This window comes from Oncorhynchus keta, chromosome 13 (assembly GCF_023373465.1).
Source record: "Oncorhynchus keta strain PuntledgeMale-10-30-2019 chromosome 13, Oket_V2, whole genome shotgun sequence".
NCBI lineage: Eukaryota > Metazoa > Chordata > Actinopteri > Salmoniformes > Salmonidae > Oncorhynchus > Oncorhynchus keta.
The window spans coordinates 13,335,147-13,354,473 of record NC_068433.1 but is presented as its reverse complement, the minus strand read 5'-3'; the positions used below and the strand labels follow the sequence as shown (position 1 = coordinate 13,354,473).

General features: G+C 44.3%; 1 protein-coding gene across 7 annotated transcripts; it reads right to left on the bottom strand.

Moving 5' to 3' along the window:
• Positions 1 to 3,095: 3,095 nt before the first annotated feature.
• LOC118391894 (RNA-binding protein 4.1-like) lies at positions 3,096 to 12,169 on the bottom strand. 7 transcript variants are annotated; one of them, XM_052459394.1, is made up of 4 exons: positions 12,018 to 12,169; positions 10,839 to 11,274; positions 4,552 to 5,398; positions 3,096 to 4,297 (listed from the first exon to the last, which is right to left on the bottom strand). In XM_052459394.1, exons 2-3 carry the CDS (start codon positions 11,248 to 11,250, stop codon positions 4,572 to 4,574), a joined length of 1,239 nt encoding a protein of 412 aa, XP_052315354.1. In that variant the 5' UTR covers positions 11,251 to 11,274; positions 12,018 to 12,169; the 3' UTR covers positions 3,096 to 4,297; positions 4,552 to 4,571. The 7 variants fall into 7 exon arrangements, with proteins under 7 accessions (XP_052315354.1, XP_052315353.1, XP_052315355.1 ...); XM_035783382.2 differs by lacking the exons at positions 3,096 to 4,297; positions 4,552 to 5,398 and adding exons at positions 6,533 to 6,681; positions 7,394 to 7,533; XM_035783381.2 differs by lacking the exons at positions 3,096 to 4,297; positions 4,552 to 5,398 and adding exons at positions 9,314 to 9,462; positions 9,707 to 10,519 and having other exon boundaries at positions 12,018 to 12,168.
• Positions 12,170 to 19,327: the final 7,158 nt, after the last annotated feature.

Genomic DNA, 19,327 nt, shown 5'->3' with positions numbered 1-19,327 from the left:
AATAAGTGTTACACCGAGGCCTGTACTCTGGACCGATTTGGAGGTGGAGGGTTCGTCATGGTCTGTGGTGGTGTGTTACATCATCGTCGGACTGAGCTTGTTGTCATCGCAGGCAATCTCAGTGCTCTGCGTTACAGGGAAGACATCCTCCTCCCTCATGTGGTACCCTTCCTGCAGGCTCATCCTGACATGACCCTCCAGCATGACAATGCCACCAGCCATACTGCTTGTTCTGTGCATGACTTCCTGCAAGACAGGAATGTCAGTGTTCTGACATGGCCAGGGAAGGGCCTGGATCTCAATCCCATTGAGCACGTCTGGAACCTGTTGGATCAGAGGATGAGGACTAGGGCCATTCCCTCCAGAAATTTCCAGGAACTTGCAGGTGCCTTGGTGGAAGAATGTGGTAACATCTCACAGCAAGAATTGGCAAATCTGCTGCAGTACATGAGATGCACTGCAGTTCATGAGATGCACTGCAGTTCTTAATGCAGCTGGTGGCCACACCAGATACTGACGGTTACTTTTGATTTTTGACCCCCCTTTATTCAGGGACACATTATTCGATTTCTGTTAGTCACATGTCTGTGGAACTTGTTCAGTTTATGTCTCAGTTGTTGAATCTTATGTTCATTCAAATATTAACGCAGTCGACAGTGAGGACATTTATTTTTTTGCTGAGTTTGTGCCTTTTCAAATCATGTCCAATCAATTGAATTTACCACAGGTGGACTCCAATAAAGTTGTAGAAACATCTCAAGGATGATCAATGGAAACAGGAAGCACATGAGCTCAATTTTGAGTCTCATAGCAAAGGGTCTTAATACTTATATCAATAAGGTATGTTTTTAATACATTTGCAAGAATTGCTGTCATAATGTGTCGATTGCTGAGGGAATTGTTTTATTTAATCAATTTTAGAATAAGGCAGTAATGTAACAAAATGTGGAAAAAGTCAGGGTCTGAATACTTCCCGAAGGCAATGTATAGGTCCATCATCTGTTCTACCTACTTTCTATTTAATCTTATCCATTTAAGTTCACACTGAACACGTTATTCCATCCTGAAATTTAAAAAAAAAAAAACTAAACCCACAGTTTGGGAACCACTGGACTAACCTTTTTCCAAGGGTTCATGCACTTCACTTGTCACTTTGGATTGATACATTCAAATGAAAAAAGGCTTTGGAAAAAACTTCACATTAACAAAAAAATGTAGGATTAAAATGATCACTGTACTGCAAATACTAAATCAATATATTGCAAAATCAAGTTCAAGTTGGTGTGTATTCTTTTCTTGATTTTATATGTATTATAATTATTTACACAGCCAGCATTTCAAATCATCAAACCCATGTGTATACTTAACCAAATGTTATGTAATAACACGATTTACCCATGAGGCACAAACACTGAAGGAACCTTTTCAGAAACCAATTTGTGGATTATAAACTGGGTGGTTCGAGCACTGAATGCCGATTGGATGATAACCGTGGTATATCAGACCGTATATGACAAAACATTTATTTTACTGCTCTAATTATGTAGGTACCCAGTTTATAATAGCAATAAGACGTGTTGCTGTGCGTTTTGCTACGGACGTTAAGGCTAATCTGAAGATGGTGCTGGCTAAAGATAAAACTGGCGAGTGTAGAGAGTATGGAGATATTGATATCCACGTCGGCACCAAGGATGTTAGGATGAAACAGTCAGAGGTCACCAAGCGCAACATAGCTTCAGCATATAAATCAGCTCAAAAGATGTTGGCATCGAGTAATTGTCTCTGGCCCCCTCCCAGTTAGGGGGAGTGATGAGCTCTACAGTCTCACAACTCAATAATTGGTTGAAAACTGTTTTCTGCAACACCCAAAAGATAGAATTTGTAGATAACTGGCCCTCTTTCTGGGACTCACCCACAAACAGGACCAAGCCTGGCCTGCTGAGGAGTGACGGACTTCATCCTGGAGGGGTGCTCTCATCTTACCTACCAACATAGACAGGGCTCTATCTCCTCTAGCTCCACAATGAAACAGGGTGCAGGCCAGGCAGCAGGCTGTTAGCCAGCCTGCCAGCTTAGTGGAGTCTGCCACTAGCAATCAGTGGTCAGCTCAGCTTTCCCCATTGAGACAGAGTCTGTGCCTCGACCTAGGTTGGGCAAAACTAACATGGCTGTGGTCGCCTTAGACATCTCACTAGGATAAAGACCTCCTCCATTCCTGCCATTATTGAAAGAGATGGTGATACCGCACATCTCAAAATAGGGCTACTTAATGTTAGATCCTTTACTTCAAAGGCAGTTATAGTCAATGAACAAATTACTGATCATAATCTTGAAGTGATTGTCCTGAATGAAACATGGCTTAAGCCTGATGAATTTACTGTGTTAAATGAGGCCTCACCTGGTTACACTAGTGACCATATCCCCCGTGCATCCCGCAAAGGCGGAGGTGTTGCTAACATTTACGATAGCAAATTTCAATTTACAAAAAAAAGCACTTTTTATAGCTACTGTTTTACAGGCCTCCTGGGCCGTATACAGCATTCCTCATTGAGTTCCCTGAATCCCTATTGGACCTAGTCACAGCAGATAATAATTCAAATTTTTGGTGACTTTAATATTCACATGGAAAATTCCACAGACCCACTCCAAAAGGCTTTCGGAGCCATCATCGACTCAGTGGGTTTTGTCCAACATGTCTCTGGACCTACTCACTGTCAGTCATACCTAGTTTTGTCCCATGGAATAAATGTTGTGGATGTTAATGTTTTTCCTCATAATCCTGGACTATTGGACCACCATTTTATTACGTTTGCAATTGCAACAAATAATCTGCTCAGACCCCAACCAAGGAGCAGAAAAAGTCATGCCACACCTTCTCTCGTGCCTTATTGCTTAATTAACCACCTATAAAAGGTGTGCTAACTAGTGTACAGGACAATATTACCAATATCATGCATGAGTAACAAACTAAAATGTGAGCAGTTGTGTTCATTCTAGGGGGAAAACAACCTTTTTCCAAGCTCACCTACTACCGTCCAAAAGAAGAATGGGGGGGTGGACAAAACATGTTAAGAAATCATGAATCAAAAGACCAATAACTTTTCAGACAGTGACTTTATTGAGAAACAGATGGACAGAAATATTTATCATATCATCATTCAGGACAAATGGTGGCAAATCCACTTCTAAAAAAAACTGATTTTGTCAAGATGGAATGGGTTCATGCGGCCGTCCCATGGTGATGTATAAGCCTACACAACAGTTTAGAAATGTTCTAAAACTGGGGCCTCCCGGGTGGCGCAGCTCCTCAGTTACTGTGCCACCAGAGACTCTGGGTTCGCGCCCAGGCTGTCACAGCCGGCTGCGACCGGGAGGCCCGTGTGGCGACGCACAATTGGGCCAGCATCGTCCGGGTTAGGGAGGGTTTGGCCGGTAGGGATTTCCTTGTCTCACCGCGCACCAGTGACTCCTGTAGCGGGCCAGGCGCAGTGCACGCTAACCAAGGTCGCCAGGTGTTTCCTCCGACACATTGGTGCGGCTGACTTCCGGACTGGATGGCGCTGTGTTAAGCAGTGCGGCTTGGTTGGGTTCTGTTTCGGAGGACGCATGACTTTCGACCTTCGTCTCTCCTGAGCCCGTATGGGAGTTGTTGCGATGAGACATTATAGTAGTTACTAACAATTGGATACCAAGAAATTGGGGAGAAAAAGGGGGGTAAAAAAAAGGCTCCAAAACTAAGAATCTATTCAAAGTGTAATATTTCATTCACATACAATTTGAATAATACTGTAACATTTGAAGTGAATGATTTTTTGATACAGGTACAATTCAGCCAAAAAGCGGGATTTGGTCATTTGTCCATTGCGGCCCCTACCTCAGGTGTATAGTAGAATTAGATAGGTATTGTGAATGGATGTGTAAATAATACACATGTATTTTCGATTGTTTTAAAATGAATTAGAACATAATTAGAAAATGACTGCATTCATCACAATAATGCATACAACTGCTACCTGGAGTCAACTGCATCGGATGATTCAACTGGTGCTACTTTTCGTATAACTGCAGGACTCTCATTCAAATCAACTTCTTTTTGTAAAAAAAATTCTATACGTACATTCTGCTTTTAGTGGGGAAATGCAAACGTTACTAAGCGATCAGTTGACACACGACACAGATACCGAACAGAGAAGCTAAATGTCTGCACTTTCACAGTCCCTCGATTGCGGGCCATAACCCGAAATGCATCATGAGTCGAAACAAAGATAATCTCGTGCTCGGTTGACCGTCGCGATACCTGAAAAAAGAGCATACCAAATAGTAACATGGTCACCCACAAGATGCATTTAAGTTCTACGGCACGCATTCTCTTCTATTTGATCAACAAGCTTGATGGGCATCAGTCTTATCAATCTACGTCAAGACAGAAAACCTGATGTTTCCTAGGACTTTACCTAGGAAATAAACGATCAAAACACCCAGTGTTTACATTAATACTAGTTCCCTGGGAACTTAATCACGCTAACCTATGAAAGCTAAATCAGGTCTCACCTGGACAGGAGGAAGAAAGGTTAGTAAGCATATCGCGCCCGCTCGGCGTAGGGGTCCCGCGGGATGTCGTAAGCCGATCTTCTGGGGAGGGAGGGCACCGGGGAGAGGCGCGCGCGCTCGTACGCCTCGGTAGGTATTCGCCGGAATGGGCTCCGGTCGCGGGAGTAGGATGAGGAGAGGGGGGCTGGTGGAGAAGGGAGAAGACAGCGCTCGTATAGGTCGGGGCTAGAGGGAGGCAGGCGCTCCCTCATTATGGCCAAGGAGGAAGGGAACGGTGGGCTGGGCAAAGGAACAGACCGGCGCTCTTCGAAATAACTGGCTCCATACGGGCGAGCCCGATACTTCTCGTAGAAGTCCACGGCACCATACGGATCACGGTCCTCATACGATGACCGGCGCACAGGGTAGGCTGGGACCACGCCGTGGCTCCAGCTGCTGCCTCCGTACGCTGCCTCACTGGCATACACCCGTGCCATGCTATGTTCGGCGGCGCTCATTCCGTAACCCGGCGGAAGCCCGTAACTCAATGTGCTTTCATAGCCTGCGCCCCTGCCATACCCGGGCACACCGCCAAAGCCGTGCGCGGGAGAATAGCTTCCACTGTAAACTGGATCACCGCCACTGTAACCTGGAACGCCGACATTCAAGCCCCGGTGATAACCGCAGCCACCGCCGAACCTAGGGTCAGAGCTTGGCTCGGCACCCTCTCTGTAGTTGCCCGAAGTGTCGAGCGGGCACTCTTTGGACCAGTGGCCTTCCTGCCCGCACCGATAACAACCTGTCCTCTCTCCCATTCCCGGCGTAGTACGCAGGCGGCTAGTCGAAAGCTTCACGCTCATCAGTTTGCCTTAAAAAAGAAAAACGCAAGAGTTTACCACGATACAACAAAGTGTTCAATCTATGCACATGCTCTAAGGAATCAGATAAAAGCCAGGCATGAATTAGACCACCACCCTCATGACATTCATCTCGGAACTCCTCTGAAAGTGAACTCCGACAATTGTTCCACGTTCTAGGCATATGAGTAAGTTACCTTCTTATTTATCACCACTCATCAATATTTGAATTATAATTCCTAAAACCATGTCTCAAGCATGGATTACACTCGAGTCCCATGCGATTTCCAGAGTTGGGTATGGCTGCCTTTTCCTGTTACGCTCCTTGCCTATGGAATAGCCTGCAGACTAAACTTAAACGTGAGACTCATTTTAAATATTTATTGGAGCATTTTTATTTTTGTATTGCGTGTAACGGTTTCGGGTAATGCAAGTTATTGTGCTGTTAGTAGAATAACCTGTGTAAATGAAATCTGTTGCTGTATTTGTAATTTTTGTATCATCTGTGATCGTTTTGTTTGTCTTGTGTAGTTTTTTTAATCATTGTACCTAAACTGTATGTGTAAACATGTATACGTAGGGCCCAGCTGTAAAAGAGACCATGGTCTCAGTCTGTGTTCCTAGTTGAAATAAAGGTATAATAATGCAGGCAAAGCTAGAGTCCACACGCTGGCCTGAAGTTGGGGGAAATGTGGACAACGTGTTGGATGCATTTTGAGACAGTGCTCGACTGTCCCTTACTCTGTCACCACTTACATTTATCCTTGAGTTACCCACCAGTTTTGTTAGTGAATAGAACTCATTCTAATTACCAGGGGGATACCTACACCACACCGGCAACTGACCAACCAAGCCCTGTGTGAGTTCACCTTGGAAGGCTGTGTTGTCCAGCCCACTGATGGCCTCCATGGCATCCTCCATACGCTCCAAGTGGACAAAGGCGTAGTCCTTCACTATGTCACACTCCACCACAGGGCCGTACTCCTCAAACTTGGCCCGCATCTCTTGGTTGGTGCAGCTGCTGTTGATATTGCCCACGTGCAGCTTGGTGGTGGCTTTGGGTCTGCCGCGGCTCATCTCCACGTTCATCTGCTCCCCGTTGAGCTCATAGTGGTGGAGGTTCTTGATGGCCTCCTCCGCTTCAGCTTTATCCTTCATGTGCACAAAGCCAAAGTTCTTGACAATGTCACACTCGGAGACCTTTCCATACTGGGAGAAGAGGGAGCGCAGCTCCTCTGCCATGGTGTCTGGAGACAAGTTCCCAATGAAGATTTTCACCATGGTGATGATCCCACTTTAGTATATGAACAATGGAAGAGGATTAGACATAGGAAATAATTTGATATAAAAAAATTGGCTCAGGGAGTCTTATGAACTCAAAAGTATATTGAGTAACCTATTAAAATATCAAATGTTTGATCAATAACGCTAGTGTCTTAGGACTCTGTATGCATCGTCGTCGGCATGTGTTTTGTCGTAATATATATATTATCCCAGCCCCGAATTAGTTTTTTTCTTAGGTAGGGCCGTCGATGTAAATACAAATGTTCTTCACAGACATGCCTAATAAAATAAAAATGCACTGTGCGGTGTAAGTGGATGGACTGGGTCATAAGTAGGAGGACCAGTTATTAACCAATCACAATGCTGTTTTTGCAACAGTGGTTATGCTTAACTAAACAAACTGTACATTGCCCATTCATTCAGCTCGCAAACCAACATTAACAATTTCAGCGACCAGCATATTTTTGCACGTGTACTCGTTTGGAACGTGCATGAGAACTAGCGACACTACTGCAGACAGGCTAGTAATTGCCTTTTGTGGCAACGCTAGCAAGTTGTGTCGTCTGTGTCTGCGTGCACAACGAGCATGCTACGCTAACAATAGATCCGAAACGCGTTGCATTACGGTCATATTTTACATAGTTGTATTTAATATTTGTGCTGGTTGCAACATACAATAAATGGATAGCTAGCTAGATTACATATTCTAAGTTCCTTCGTACCTTTCACGATGGACTCACTGGGTTGATGCCACTAGTTTCCGATGGGCTGAAATGGCTCCTCTCTGCCGGCGGTTTGCTACCTACGGCATCTCTATCCAGCCCCCCACAAGGCAAAACCAGATCGGGTTTCAAAATCAGACCTGTTGATTGGCCGAATGGACAATTACTTTAATTTTCTTGATTTAGTACCCATCATCAGGTTTTAATAAGTATCATCTGAAAAGTATTGTCAATGCATTATCAAGTATAGATGTGGGAAAAAGTCCGGATGTCTCAAGAGAGGATAAATACAAATAGGATTCTCACCAAAATACATTTTGGTTTATTAAAAAATAAAATGCATAAAACGTACACGCTTTGACTGTAGGAAATATACAAACTACAACAATTCCCATAAGAACTGAGCAGACAGATGCTCTGTTTAGACAGGACGCCCAATTCTGATATTTTTTCCACAACTGTGTCTTTTGACCAATCACAGATCTTTTCACATCGGCTCTTTTTGTATATCAGAATAGGGCTGCCCATCTCAACGCAGACTAAGGCACCCCAAGAAAGTGATCAGACTAGAGCCCATTATATCTCAATGGTAATGTCATGTAAGTAAGCATTTCACCGTAAGGTCTACACTTGTTGTATTCGGCGCACGTGACAAAGTTTGATTTGATAGCAATGCCAGTTATGCTCATGTTATTTACTGTATTCAACATGTTTATGTCTAGAAATAAATATTACATTAATAGAGGACAATTTTGGATTATTAAAGCTTGGGTTGTTAGAAACAATATTTAGAGTGTTGAAACAAGCCTCTTAAATTTGAATTTCAGACTGGGCCATCCTAATCATGCAAAAATAGTTACTCTTGGAAGTGTATTAAGCATGCACTGTTCGAATGGGTACCAACCGATTGCTTATTTTTGGTTAGGAAACGCACATACTGTTTTTAACCCTGCAAATACATCCAAAATATTTCTAAAGCTGGAATGTTGTCTTGGGATAATGACAATGTTGTGACAGCAGATATTAACCAAAGAATGATCGAGGCCTCTAGTGGCCAAAAGCTGTACTGGCATGGGCAGCACCAGAGGGCATCCACCATTTTAATATAGACAACTGGGTGGGACTTCCAACTTCATTGGTTGATCCCTCCTGGTGACCCCGCTGGGAGTCGTGTCCAACCAGGTCATCAGGAGGGAACAGCCAATTGTGAAGAGAATTGACTACCTCAAAATGGAGGTCTCAATGGTGCTACCCATGCAGCCACAAATGCTATAATGGCACAGATGCAAAGATGAGTCCTCTATCTCAATGATATTAACTCAAGATATCCTGTTGTCCTACTGCTTAGGCTCTCTTCTACACTTAGAAAATCCTCCTTTAACAAAATGAAAGCGTTCTAAAAATCCAGTGGATGAATTTCACAGATTGTTCTGGGGAATATTCATACCCACCTACTCTTACATTGCTTTCCCGGGGGGGGTAAATAGGGAAAACATTTTTAAACGACTACTGAGCTATACATGGAATGAAGTTAAATTAATAGTTGAACAAACCAATTAAATGAAAACGAGATATTTCTCAAAAAGGATAAATATTTCTCTAAACTACGGTCACCTCAATCCGACAAATAAAAAAGTGGCAAATTCAGAGGCCAATTTGCTTTGACGATATTAAATCACAAGGGGGAGAGGAGAAAAAAATGTTTAAAATCCCCCACAAAAAACATAACCCACACAAACTAACAAAGCGATTTGAAAGCCGGTATAATTAAGCTACTATTAACATCAAACTGTAGAAATTCCACACTGGTGGTTTTCTATAGCAAACAGGCTCTGTAACTGACAACTAAAATAAAGGAAGAATGTGGTGTGGACTGATTGGTTAGTTGAGAGGATTATTCGTCTGCCGGCACCGGTGCCAGGAAGATGCACACGCCAATTTCCGTCCGCGTCACTCTCGCGTCACCACATTCCGAGTCGCGAAAGGTTTGTTTGCGGCACAGCTCGATGGAACCATGCAGCTGGGAGGAGGAATGGTAGCAAAGGAAAAGTCCGGCATTTCATACACACCTAGAAAAAGAGCAGAGCATTCGCTTTGAGAAATGAGATGGTGTCTCCCGGTTTAAAAAGCACTGTGTGTGGGTGGAGTCTTAGTTCTTGTTCTTCATTGAAGAAATATAAAGATGAACACGAGTCTACAGTATCCCAGTCCCCACTGTAACATCAAGTACCTGTTTTACAATAAATGGAACGCACCATTCCAGAACACACTCACCCACAGGAATGGGTTAGTATTCCTAGTTGGTTGGCTCACCTTGGCAGTGTGTGGCTCAGTAAGCATAGCGTGCCCGATCGGTGTAGGGGTCCCTGGCCCGCGGGACGGCATACGAAGAGCTTCTGGAGGACGACACCGGGGACAGCCGCGAGCGCTCATAACCATAGCTGTCAGAGGCGACGGCCACTCGTCTGATCGGGCTGCGGTCTCGCAAGTAGTACGAGGCGGCTGTCGAGGGTGGTAGCGGGCGGCGCTCGTACGGGTCGATACTAGAGGAGAGCCTTGAGAGGGAGGAAGAGGGGGGAGGGGGAGGTGGGATATAGCCGAGGCGGCGCTCTTCAAAATAGCTTGAGCCGTATGGCCGTGCTCTGTACTTCTCGTAATAGTCAACGCTGCTGTAGTGGTCTCGCTCGTAGGCCGATGCCCTCTCAGGATAGGAGCTCGGAAGCCTGCCACTGTACCGATCCCTGGCATCTGCGCTGTACTCCCGAGCAGAGCCATAGCTAGGCCTACGGCTCAGAGGGGGAGGCCCCCCCAGGTAACTGGACGCTCTACTATACCCTAGCCCGCCCATGTAGTCGGATGCCGCAGCCCTGGGGGGCATCCCGTAGCCACTAGGGTATCCACCGCCACCCCTGCTGAAACCCTGTGGGAAGCCCCTGCCGCGGCCCCTCATTGGGCCACCCCCGGGTCGGTCATCGCGGTCACTGTAGCTACCGCCATTCTGACCGCCGTTAGGGCAGTCTTTCGACCAGTGACCCTGTTTCCCACAGACATAGCAGCCGGTTTGAGCTCCCATTCCCGGGACCGTGCGCAGGCGACTGGTGGACAGTTGTACGCTCATCAGCTTGCCTTTTGAGGAGAGAGAAGAGACGCATGAGACGGTAGACTTCTGACACGCTCCACTGCTTCTTAACGACTAAAGTTATTTTCTTATTGCAAATACTTATATATTAGCATCAATTGGTTCACCTGCACTGTTACGTTGAAACCGAATAAAAGAACCACGGAAAAGACTCAACCTTATTGCCGTTACTTATTAATTGACCTCAGAATTAAACCAAAATGCTATTCAGCATCACGTTACGATCTTTATGCCATCTAAAAAGGAAGTGTATTCTGTAACTACGGAGAGCACAGACTATCTGCTCTCTTCTGCCTGCGGGTTCACCTTGGAAGGCTGTGTTGTCCAGCCCACTGATGGCCTCCATGGCATCATCCACAGACTCCATGTGGACAAAGGCGTAGTCCTTCACTATGTCAGCCTCAACCACAGGGCCGTAAGCCTCAAACTTGGTCTTCAGCTCCTCATTGGTGCAACCCTCTGGGATGTTACTGACATGCAGCTTGGTGGTAGACTTTGGTCTGCCGTGGCTCATCTCCACGTTCATCTGAGCACCGTTGAGCTCATAGTGGTGGAGGTTCTTGATGGCCTCCTCCGCTTCGGCTTTGTCCTTCATGTGCACAAAGCCAAAGTTCTTGACAATATCACACTCAGAGATCTTTCCATACTCGGAGAAGAGAGTGCGTAGCTCATCCTGCGTGGTGCCGGAGGCGAGATTGCCAATGAAGATTTTCACCATCTTCAAATCAGAATGTTGTTATTCCTGGAAGGGGAGACAAGCAGTTTGTTTACCAAGTATATATAAAATATTTTTAGATTTCATTAAAGAACCACGTGTAGACTTAGCTTTGCAAGACAGACAACTTTCAAATGTAGTATGATATTATAAGCGTTCTTTAATACGGCAAGAGAATAATACGTCAGCAAGTTATCGGACGTAACATTAGCTAGTTAGCAAACGTTACTTCCGCAGCTAGCTGACCAGGCCAACTAGCAAACAGTTGTTTAACATTGATGACTTGCCATTTAATCATTCATGGCTAGCTATCAAGATTATATATAAATATTAATCTAGCAGCTAGCTTCAGAGGTTGCATCTAAAGTTGAATTTACCGCACTTTAGCCAGCTAACGTTGGTTAGCTTGCTATGCTCCAAGCTAACTGTTTTAACTACAATTTAAATATATATATTTAGCTAAATCATGTGACTGAAAACTGGCTTACATTGGGCGATAGTCTGAAACCTCCAACTGATATTCAAATGGTGCTGACAACCTAGCCAGCTAAGTTAGTTTGGTAGCCATTTGCGTTAGTTAGTATGCTAACGTTACCGCTGATACTACAGTAGTTTTAGGAAGAAACGTTTGCACGGTATGGTGCTAGCGTACCTAACTCGTTCCTACTTTTGGTCAAACAAACACGCCATGATAATATCGTACAGAATACCTTACTCCAAATACTAACAACTTGTTAAATAAAATTCACAAATAAATGAAATGTCCTCACCTGAACTATGAATTCAGCCGCCAATGAATGACTTCTGAAATGGCGTCGTGATGATTTTTCACCTTCTTCTTCTGTCGAATTATGGCGGTCCGCAAACATACCTTAGCACCAAAGACATAACAATGAGACAGATATTTCACCGGATGTATAAATCTCAAGCATCCGCTCGGCTTTTCCACTCACAACCACTTCTAAATTTGGTAGTGAGAATATGAGACGATATGGATTTTAACCGATATTCTGCAAATGTTCTCATCGATGAAACATTTGATCACAATACAGTTTTCTGTTGCCAAAACTATATGTGTGCACTATGTTCTGTAGACTTTACCCTTTGCCAAAGTTGTTTTTTAAATTGCGTGGTTTAGATGTATGCTAAAACGCGTCAACTATCTTATAGTAATCGTGAAATGGTAACGGTATCTTTGTGTAAGGTTCTTCTTCTTTGATGTTTAACTTCGGTTGGCATCCACCGCCACATACTAGATTGGAGTACAACAACTCTCCTATGCTTCCCTTGAAAAAATAAACAAATACCCTACCATCTAACGCTACACTCACAAAATAAAAAGAACACTCACCTACTACTCCACAATGTAAATGTAAATCTATTTAGTCCTACCTCATGCCAACAACCTGAAAGGATGGGACATCACCCTGTAACTCTTCTGACGTCAAGTCTCATTCACTCAAATACAGTTGAAGTCGGAAGTTTACATACACTTAGGTTGGAGTCATTAAAACTCGTTTTTCAACCACTCCACAAATTTCTTGCTAACAAACTATAGGTTTGGCAAGTCGGTTAGGACATATACATTATGCATGACACAAATAATTTTTCCAACATTTGTTTACAGACAGATTATTTCACTTATAATTCACAATATCCCAATTCCAGTGGGTCAGACGTTTACATACACTAAATTGACTGTGCCTTTAAAGAGCTTGGAAAATTCCAGAAAATTATATCATGGCTTTAGAAGCTTCTGATAGGCTAATTTACATCATTTGAATCATTTGGATGTGTACCTGTGGATGTATTTCAAGGCCATACCTTCAAACTCAGTGCCTCTTTGCTTGACATAATGGGAAAATCAAAAAGAAATCAGCCAAGACCTCAGACAAAATTGTAAACCTCCACAAGTCTGGTTCATCCTTGGGAGCATTTTCCAAACGACCGAAGTCATTTGTACAAACAATAATAGGCAAGTATAAACACCATGGGACCACACAGCCGTCATACCGCTCAGGAAGGAGACGAGATGAAGGTACTTTGGTGCAAAAAGTGCAAATCAATCCAGAACAACAGCAAAGGACCTTGTAAAGATGCTGAAGGAAACAGGTACAAAAGTAACTATATCCACAGTAAAACGAGTCCTATATCGACATACCCTGAAAGGCCACTCAGCAAGGAAGAAGCCACTGCTCCAAAACCGCCATTAAAAAAGCCAGACAACGGTTTTCAATTGCACATGGGGACAAAGATTGTACTTTTTGGAGAAATGTCCTCTGGTCCGATGAAATAAAAATATACCTGTTTGACCATAATGACCATCGTTATGTTTGGAGGAAAAAGGGGAGGCTAGTAAGCCGAGGAACACCATCCCATCCGTGAAGCACGAGGGTGGCAGCATCATGTTGTGTGGGTGCTTTGCTGCAGGAAGGACTGGTGCACTTCACAAAATAGAAAAATATTGTGGGAAGCTTGTGGAAGGCTACCCAAAACGTTTGACCCAGGTTAAACAATTTAAAGGCAATGCTACCAAATACTAATTGAGTGTATGTAAACTTCTGACACACTGGGAATGTAATATAAGAAATAAAAGCATAAATAAATAATTCTCAACTATTATTGTCACATAGTTGACGCTGGAGAGGCGAAGCAGGTACAGGGAGTCAAACATTTTATAAAGAACGGACATGGAAAGAGACAGGAACAGCATCAGCACATGGGTAACAAAGACAAAAACAATGAATGCATCAGCAGGGAACAGAGCAGAGGAACTGACAAATATAGGGGAAGTAATAAACAGGTGATGAGTGAGTCCAGGTGAGTCCAATATCGCTGATGTGCTTGACGAGAGAAGGCAGGTGTGCGTAATTGATGATGGCAGGAGTGCGTGATGCAGGGCAAGCCTGGCGCCCTCGAGCCCCAGGGGGGAAGAGCGGGAGCAGCCGTGACAATTATTCTGACATTTCACATTCTTAAAATAAAGTGGTGATCCTAACTGACCTAAGACAGGGAATTTTTACTTGGATTAAATGTAATTAATTGTGAAAACTGAGTTGAAATGTATTTGGCTAAGGTGTATGTAAACTTCCGACTTCAACTGTAACTGTAACACTACATGACCAAAAGTATGTGGCCACCTGCTCGTCGAATATCTCATGGGCTTTAATATGGAGTTGGTCCCCCCTTTGCTGCTACAACAGCCTCCAATCTTCTGGGAAGGCTTTCCACTAGATTTTGGAACATTGCTGCGGGGACTTGCTTCCATTCAGCCACAAGAGCATTAGTGAGGTTGGGCACTGATGTTGGGCTATTATGCCTGGCTTGCAGTCGGCATTCCAGTTCACCCCAAAGATGTTCGATGGGGTTGAGGTCAGGGTTCTATGCAGGCCAGTCAAGTTCTTACACACTGATCTCGACAAACCATTTCTGTATGGACATTGCCTTGTGCATGGTGGCATTGTCATGCTAAAACAGGAAAGGGCCTTCCCCAAACTGTTGCCACAAAGTCAGAAGCAAAGAATTGTCTAGGATGTAGCGTTAAGATTTCCCTTCACTGGAACTAAGGGACCTAGCCCGAACCATGAAAACAGCCCCAGGCCATTATTCCTCCTCCACCAAACTGTACAGTTGGCACTATGCATTCGGGCAGGTAGCGTTCTTTTGGCATCTGCCAAACCCACATCCGTCCATCGGACTGCCAGATGGTGAAGCATGATTCATCACTTTAGAGAACGCGTTTCAACTGCTCCAAAGTCCAATGGCGGCAAGCTTTACACAACTCCACCCGAAGCTTTACATTGTGCATGGTGATCTTGCATGGTGATCTTAGGCTTGTGTGAGGCTGATTGACCATGGAAACCCATTTCATGAAGCTCCCAACGAATAGTTGTTGTGCTGACGTTGCTTCCAGAGGCAGTTTGGGACTTGGTAGTGAGTGTTGCAACCGAGGACAGACGATTGCAACGCACTACGCACTTCAGCACTCAGTGGTCCCATTCTGTGAGCTTGTGTGGCCTACCACTTCGTGGCGGAGCCGTTGTTGCTCCTAGACATTTCAACTTCACAATAACATCACTTACAGTTGTCCGGGGCAACTCTAGCAGGGCAGAATATTTGCGAACTGACTAGTTGTAAAGGTGGCATCCTTTGACGGTGCCACATTGAAATTCACTGAGCTCTTCAGTAAGGCCATTCTACAGCCAATGTTTGTCTATGGAGATTGCATGGCTGTGTGTTCGATTTTACGCACCTGTCAGCAACCGGTGTGGCTGAAATAGTCGAATACACAAATTTGAAGGGGTGTCCACATACATTTGTGTGTATATACTGTATATTCATTGCGGGAAAGGGGAGAGTTAAAAATATAATATACAATACAAAAATAAAATACATCCCCCAAATCCCCACCCCACTCCTTCAGTGGTAATCTAAATCACATCCCTACACAAGCTCATGTGTCTGTGTTGAACGAACATTAATCGACAGGATTCCTTGTAATGCTCCAAAAAACGTTCAGCCGCACTCACAACGATGCCTATTTTCTCCGATTTCTTCTTTGTTTGCGCTGTGCAGTTTATAACCAATGCAATAAACGATACTAAGTCCACCTTTTTAACATGCAACGTGCCAGGGTCCTATTGGCTAGTAACATTTACTGATGTCTCTAATCCAGCTACCATGGTTTCTTCAACTTTACTCCCTTCTTCCACTCTTCTTACCCCCTCCGGATAGGAGATGCTGAACAGCCCTTATTCTTGTCACCTCGGTCTCCTTCACCCTAACAGGGCACTTCATGAATTCTGGTACATGCTCACCACCACAATTGCAGCATTTTGCCTCTACTGTCATATGATACTCCTCCCGTCTACATACACTTGACAAATGTCCGATAGTACATTTATCACACTGCAAGAGGTTTGGGCATGAAGCTCCAACAGGATATCACACATAACCCAAATATACGTACAAAGGGCGAGACTCTTCAAATAACAAAATAATGGGCTTCCTCACACCATTCACCATACGGATCAGTCGGCGTGCACCAACCACTGGGCTTCCTCACTCCATCCACCATACGGATCAGTTGGCGTGCACCAACCACTGGGCTTCCTCACTCCATCCACCATACGGATCAGTCGGCGTGCACCAACCACGGACTCTTTTTCCATTTACCAACCACTGGGCTTACATCATGGATGCATTCTCTTCCACCATAGCGCCTTCCTCACTCCATCCACCATCCAGTCGGCGTGCACCAACCACTGGGCTTCCTTTGGATAGGGCGTCACCAACCACTGCTTCACAGATCCAAACCACTGGGCTTCCTCACATCCACCATACGGATCATTCACAATCCGATATCTTTTTCAGGTGCCCTTTGATAGGCGTCCTGCTTCACAGATCCAAACACGACACATTCCAATCCGATATCTTTTTCAGGTGCTAAGCACGCACCTTCTGCTGCCACAGCCTGTCGTTTGAAATGGGAGCACATTATTCGTAGCGGGCAAAATAAGCAAGGAGGTGGGCAGAGCCAAGCACGAGCTAGCAAGAGCCTATTGGCGAGTTCTAGAATGTATTTGCATATTTCCGTTAGGGAACGCCTACTATGTGAAGTGAGCGTGTGCAATAACTCACCATTGCACTCCTAAACAACGCCATTTTTTAAAACTTTGGCAAATGGGAAAGTCTACCAACTAGTTTTGCGAAACAGAAAACTGTATTGAGATCAAATGTTTAATCAATGAGAAAATTAGCAGAATGTCGGACAAAAACCATTTAGCTCCATCTTCTCCCATTGCCGGCCACTGGGCTTCCTCTAACCCTACACCCATTAAAACATCACCACTATTCCACCACTTTGTCCCTATCTGATCCTTCACCAGGCCGGCAGCCTGGGAGGATGGGACACTATGGTTCGAAACATCTTGTAAGAATTCTGCAGTAAAATATAGTACACCCAAGTGCTTCTCCGCAGATGCCACATCTATTTTCTGGAGAAGCACCTGAAGGAGTGTGCAGTTCGGGGCTCAATGTGGGCAAACGCGTTTAACCCGAAACCTTCCCGTCTCCTTCAAGGTCACCCAAGTTGAGGTTCAATGTCAACGAAAGCGAATCTTAATCGAACCTAACCTACATGGATAAAAACATAAACCATGGAAGTAAGTGAGACTGTCATTATGCATAATGTACTTTGTAATACTCATGTTATACCAGTGCAGTGGTATATCTTTATATAACCAACTACCGCATCGATGTTAGCATAGTGTTAATTAGCACCCATTTGCATGTGAGCTAGCTAACTGCTTACAATGAGGGCATCTTATTTGGACAATTTTGCCTACTTGAGCAGTAAGCCTAAGTAGACATGTACAATTATGTAATCGATTTGATCGTTGATTTTCTGTGGCCATTCCCTAAGTTACAATGTATGCCAATATTGTGTTTGGCAACTCTAAATGTGTATCGTTGATGCCAACAACCACATCAAGGTCAACAACATTAAAGGTCAATAACCAATCAAAGGTCAACAACCACATCAAAGGTCAACAACCACATCAAAGGTCAACAACCACATCAAAGGTCAACAACCACATCAAAGGTCAACAACCACATCAAAGGTCATGCGTCAGTGAGGCACAGAGGTACTATTTCTTTCTTTGTTTATTGAATATATTTGACGTCCACGTTTTTTCATTTGCCCTGTTTTTTCACTTACTTCGTGTATTTAGTTTAATTTTATGACTTGTTACTTTGCTGTTATTCCTCTCTTTCAGAGTTCACGATCATAAAGTGTTGCTTCAGTTGTTGAAATGCGACACACTTTCATTGTTGCTATTGCTACGGCAACAATAATCAACAGAACACAGTTTCTGAAGCACCTGACATACACCCAGCACCCAGCACCCAGAGGCCCTTAAACAGTGGCCCCTCAAGAGCACCCAGAGGCCTTCAAACAGCAGCCAGTGGCCCCTCAAGAGCACCCAGAGGCCCTTAAACAGTCCCCAGAGGCCCCTCAAGAGCACCCAGAGGCCCTTAAGCAGTCCCCAGAGGCCCCTTAAGAGCTCCCAAAGGCCCTTAAACAGTCCCCAGAGGCCCCTCAAGAGCACCCAGAGGCCCTTGAACAGTCCCCAGAGGGAATGTGATATGTGTTATGTTGTTTAGTAAAGATGACATAGAAGTCACCCGAGTCGCTGATCTCTGTACTGGAGCTGGTATAACTTAATGTACGAAGCACATTCAGCTTGTCAGTATGTCTGTATGGTATATTCTGTCTCCATTCTCATGAGGAAAGTAAATAGCATTATAAATCAGGATAGGTAGTAACTTTATATATATGCTCAATTAAATAATATAATTACAAAGTCATACATCGGACGACACACAGTTGTACATTTCGATGAAACATGGTGAAGGCACAAAATGTCCTACCCTGGAAGCCTGTGTTTCATGCATAAGGAAGTGGATAGCGACGAATGGTTTTCTTTTAAACTCGGACAAAACAGAGATGCTAGTTCAAGGTCCCAGGAAACAAAGAGATCTTCTGTTGGATCTGACAATTAATGTTGATGGTTGTACAGTCGTCTCAAATAAAACTGTGAAGGAACTTGGCGTTACTCTGGACTCTGATCTCTCTTTTGACGAACATATCAAGAATATTTCAAGGGCAGCTTTTCTCCATCTTTGTAACATTGAAAAAAATATTTTTTTTGGGGTCAAAATTTATGCAGAAAAGCTAATCCATGTCTCTGACCCTATTGCAGGGGGCTGAGTCATTGGCTTACTAGTACTCTTCCATGCCGTCCCTAGGAGGGGTGCATCAATTGAGTGGGTTGAGTCACTGACGTGATCTTCCTGTCCGGTTTTGCGCCCCTTGGTTCTTGTGCGGTGGAGGAAATCTTTGTGGGCTATACTCAGCCTTGTCTAAGGGTAGTACGTTGATATCCCTCACATGGTGTGTGGGCTGTACTTTGGCAAACTGGCTGGGGTTTTAATCCTGCCTGGTTTGCCCTGTCCGGGGCCACAGTGTCCCCCACCACCCCATGTCTCAGCCTCCAGTATCTATGCTGCAATAGTC

Bases quoted from the DNA above. Each gene is read 5' to 3' on its own strand.
- LOC118391894 (XM_052459393.1), bottom strand. From the start codon at position 11,250: ATGGTGAAAATCTTCATTGGCAATCTCGCCTCCGGCACCACGCAGGAT. The intron at 5,399-10,838 runs GTGAACCCGCAG...TTCTTTTTTAAG, and splicing joins GGACAACACAGCCTTCCAAG to GCAAACTGATGAGCGTGAAG.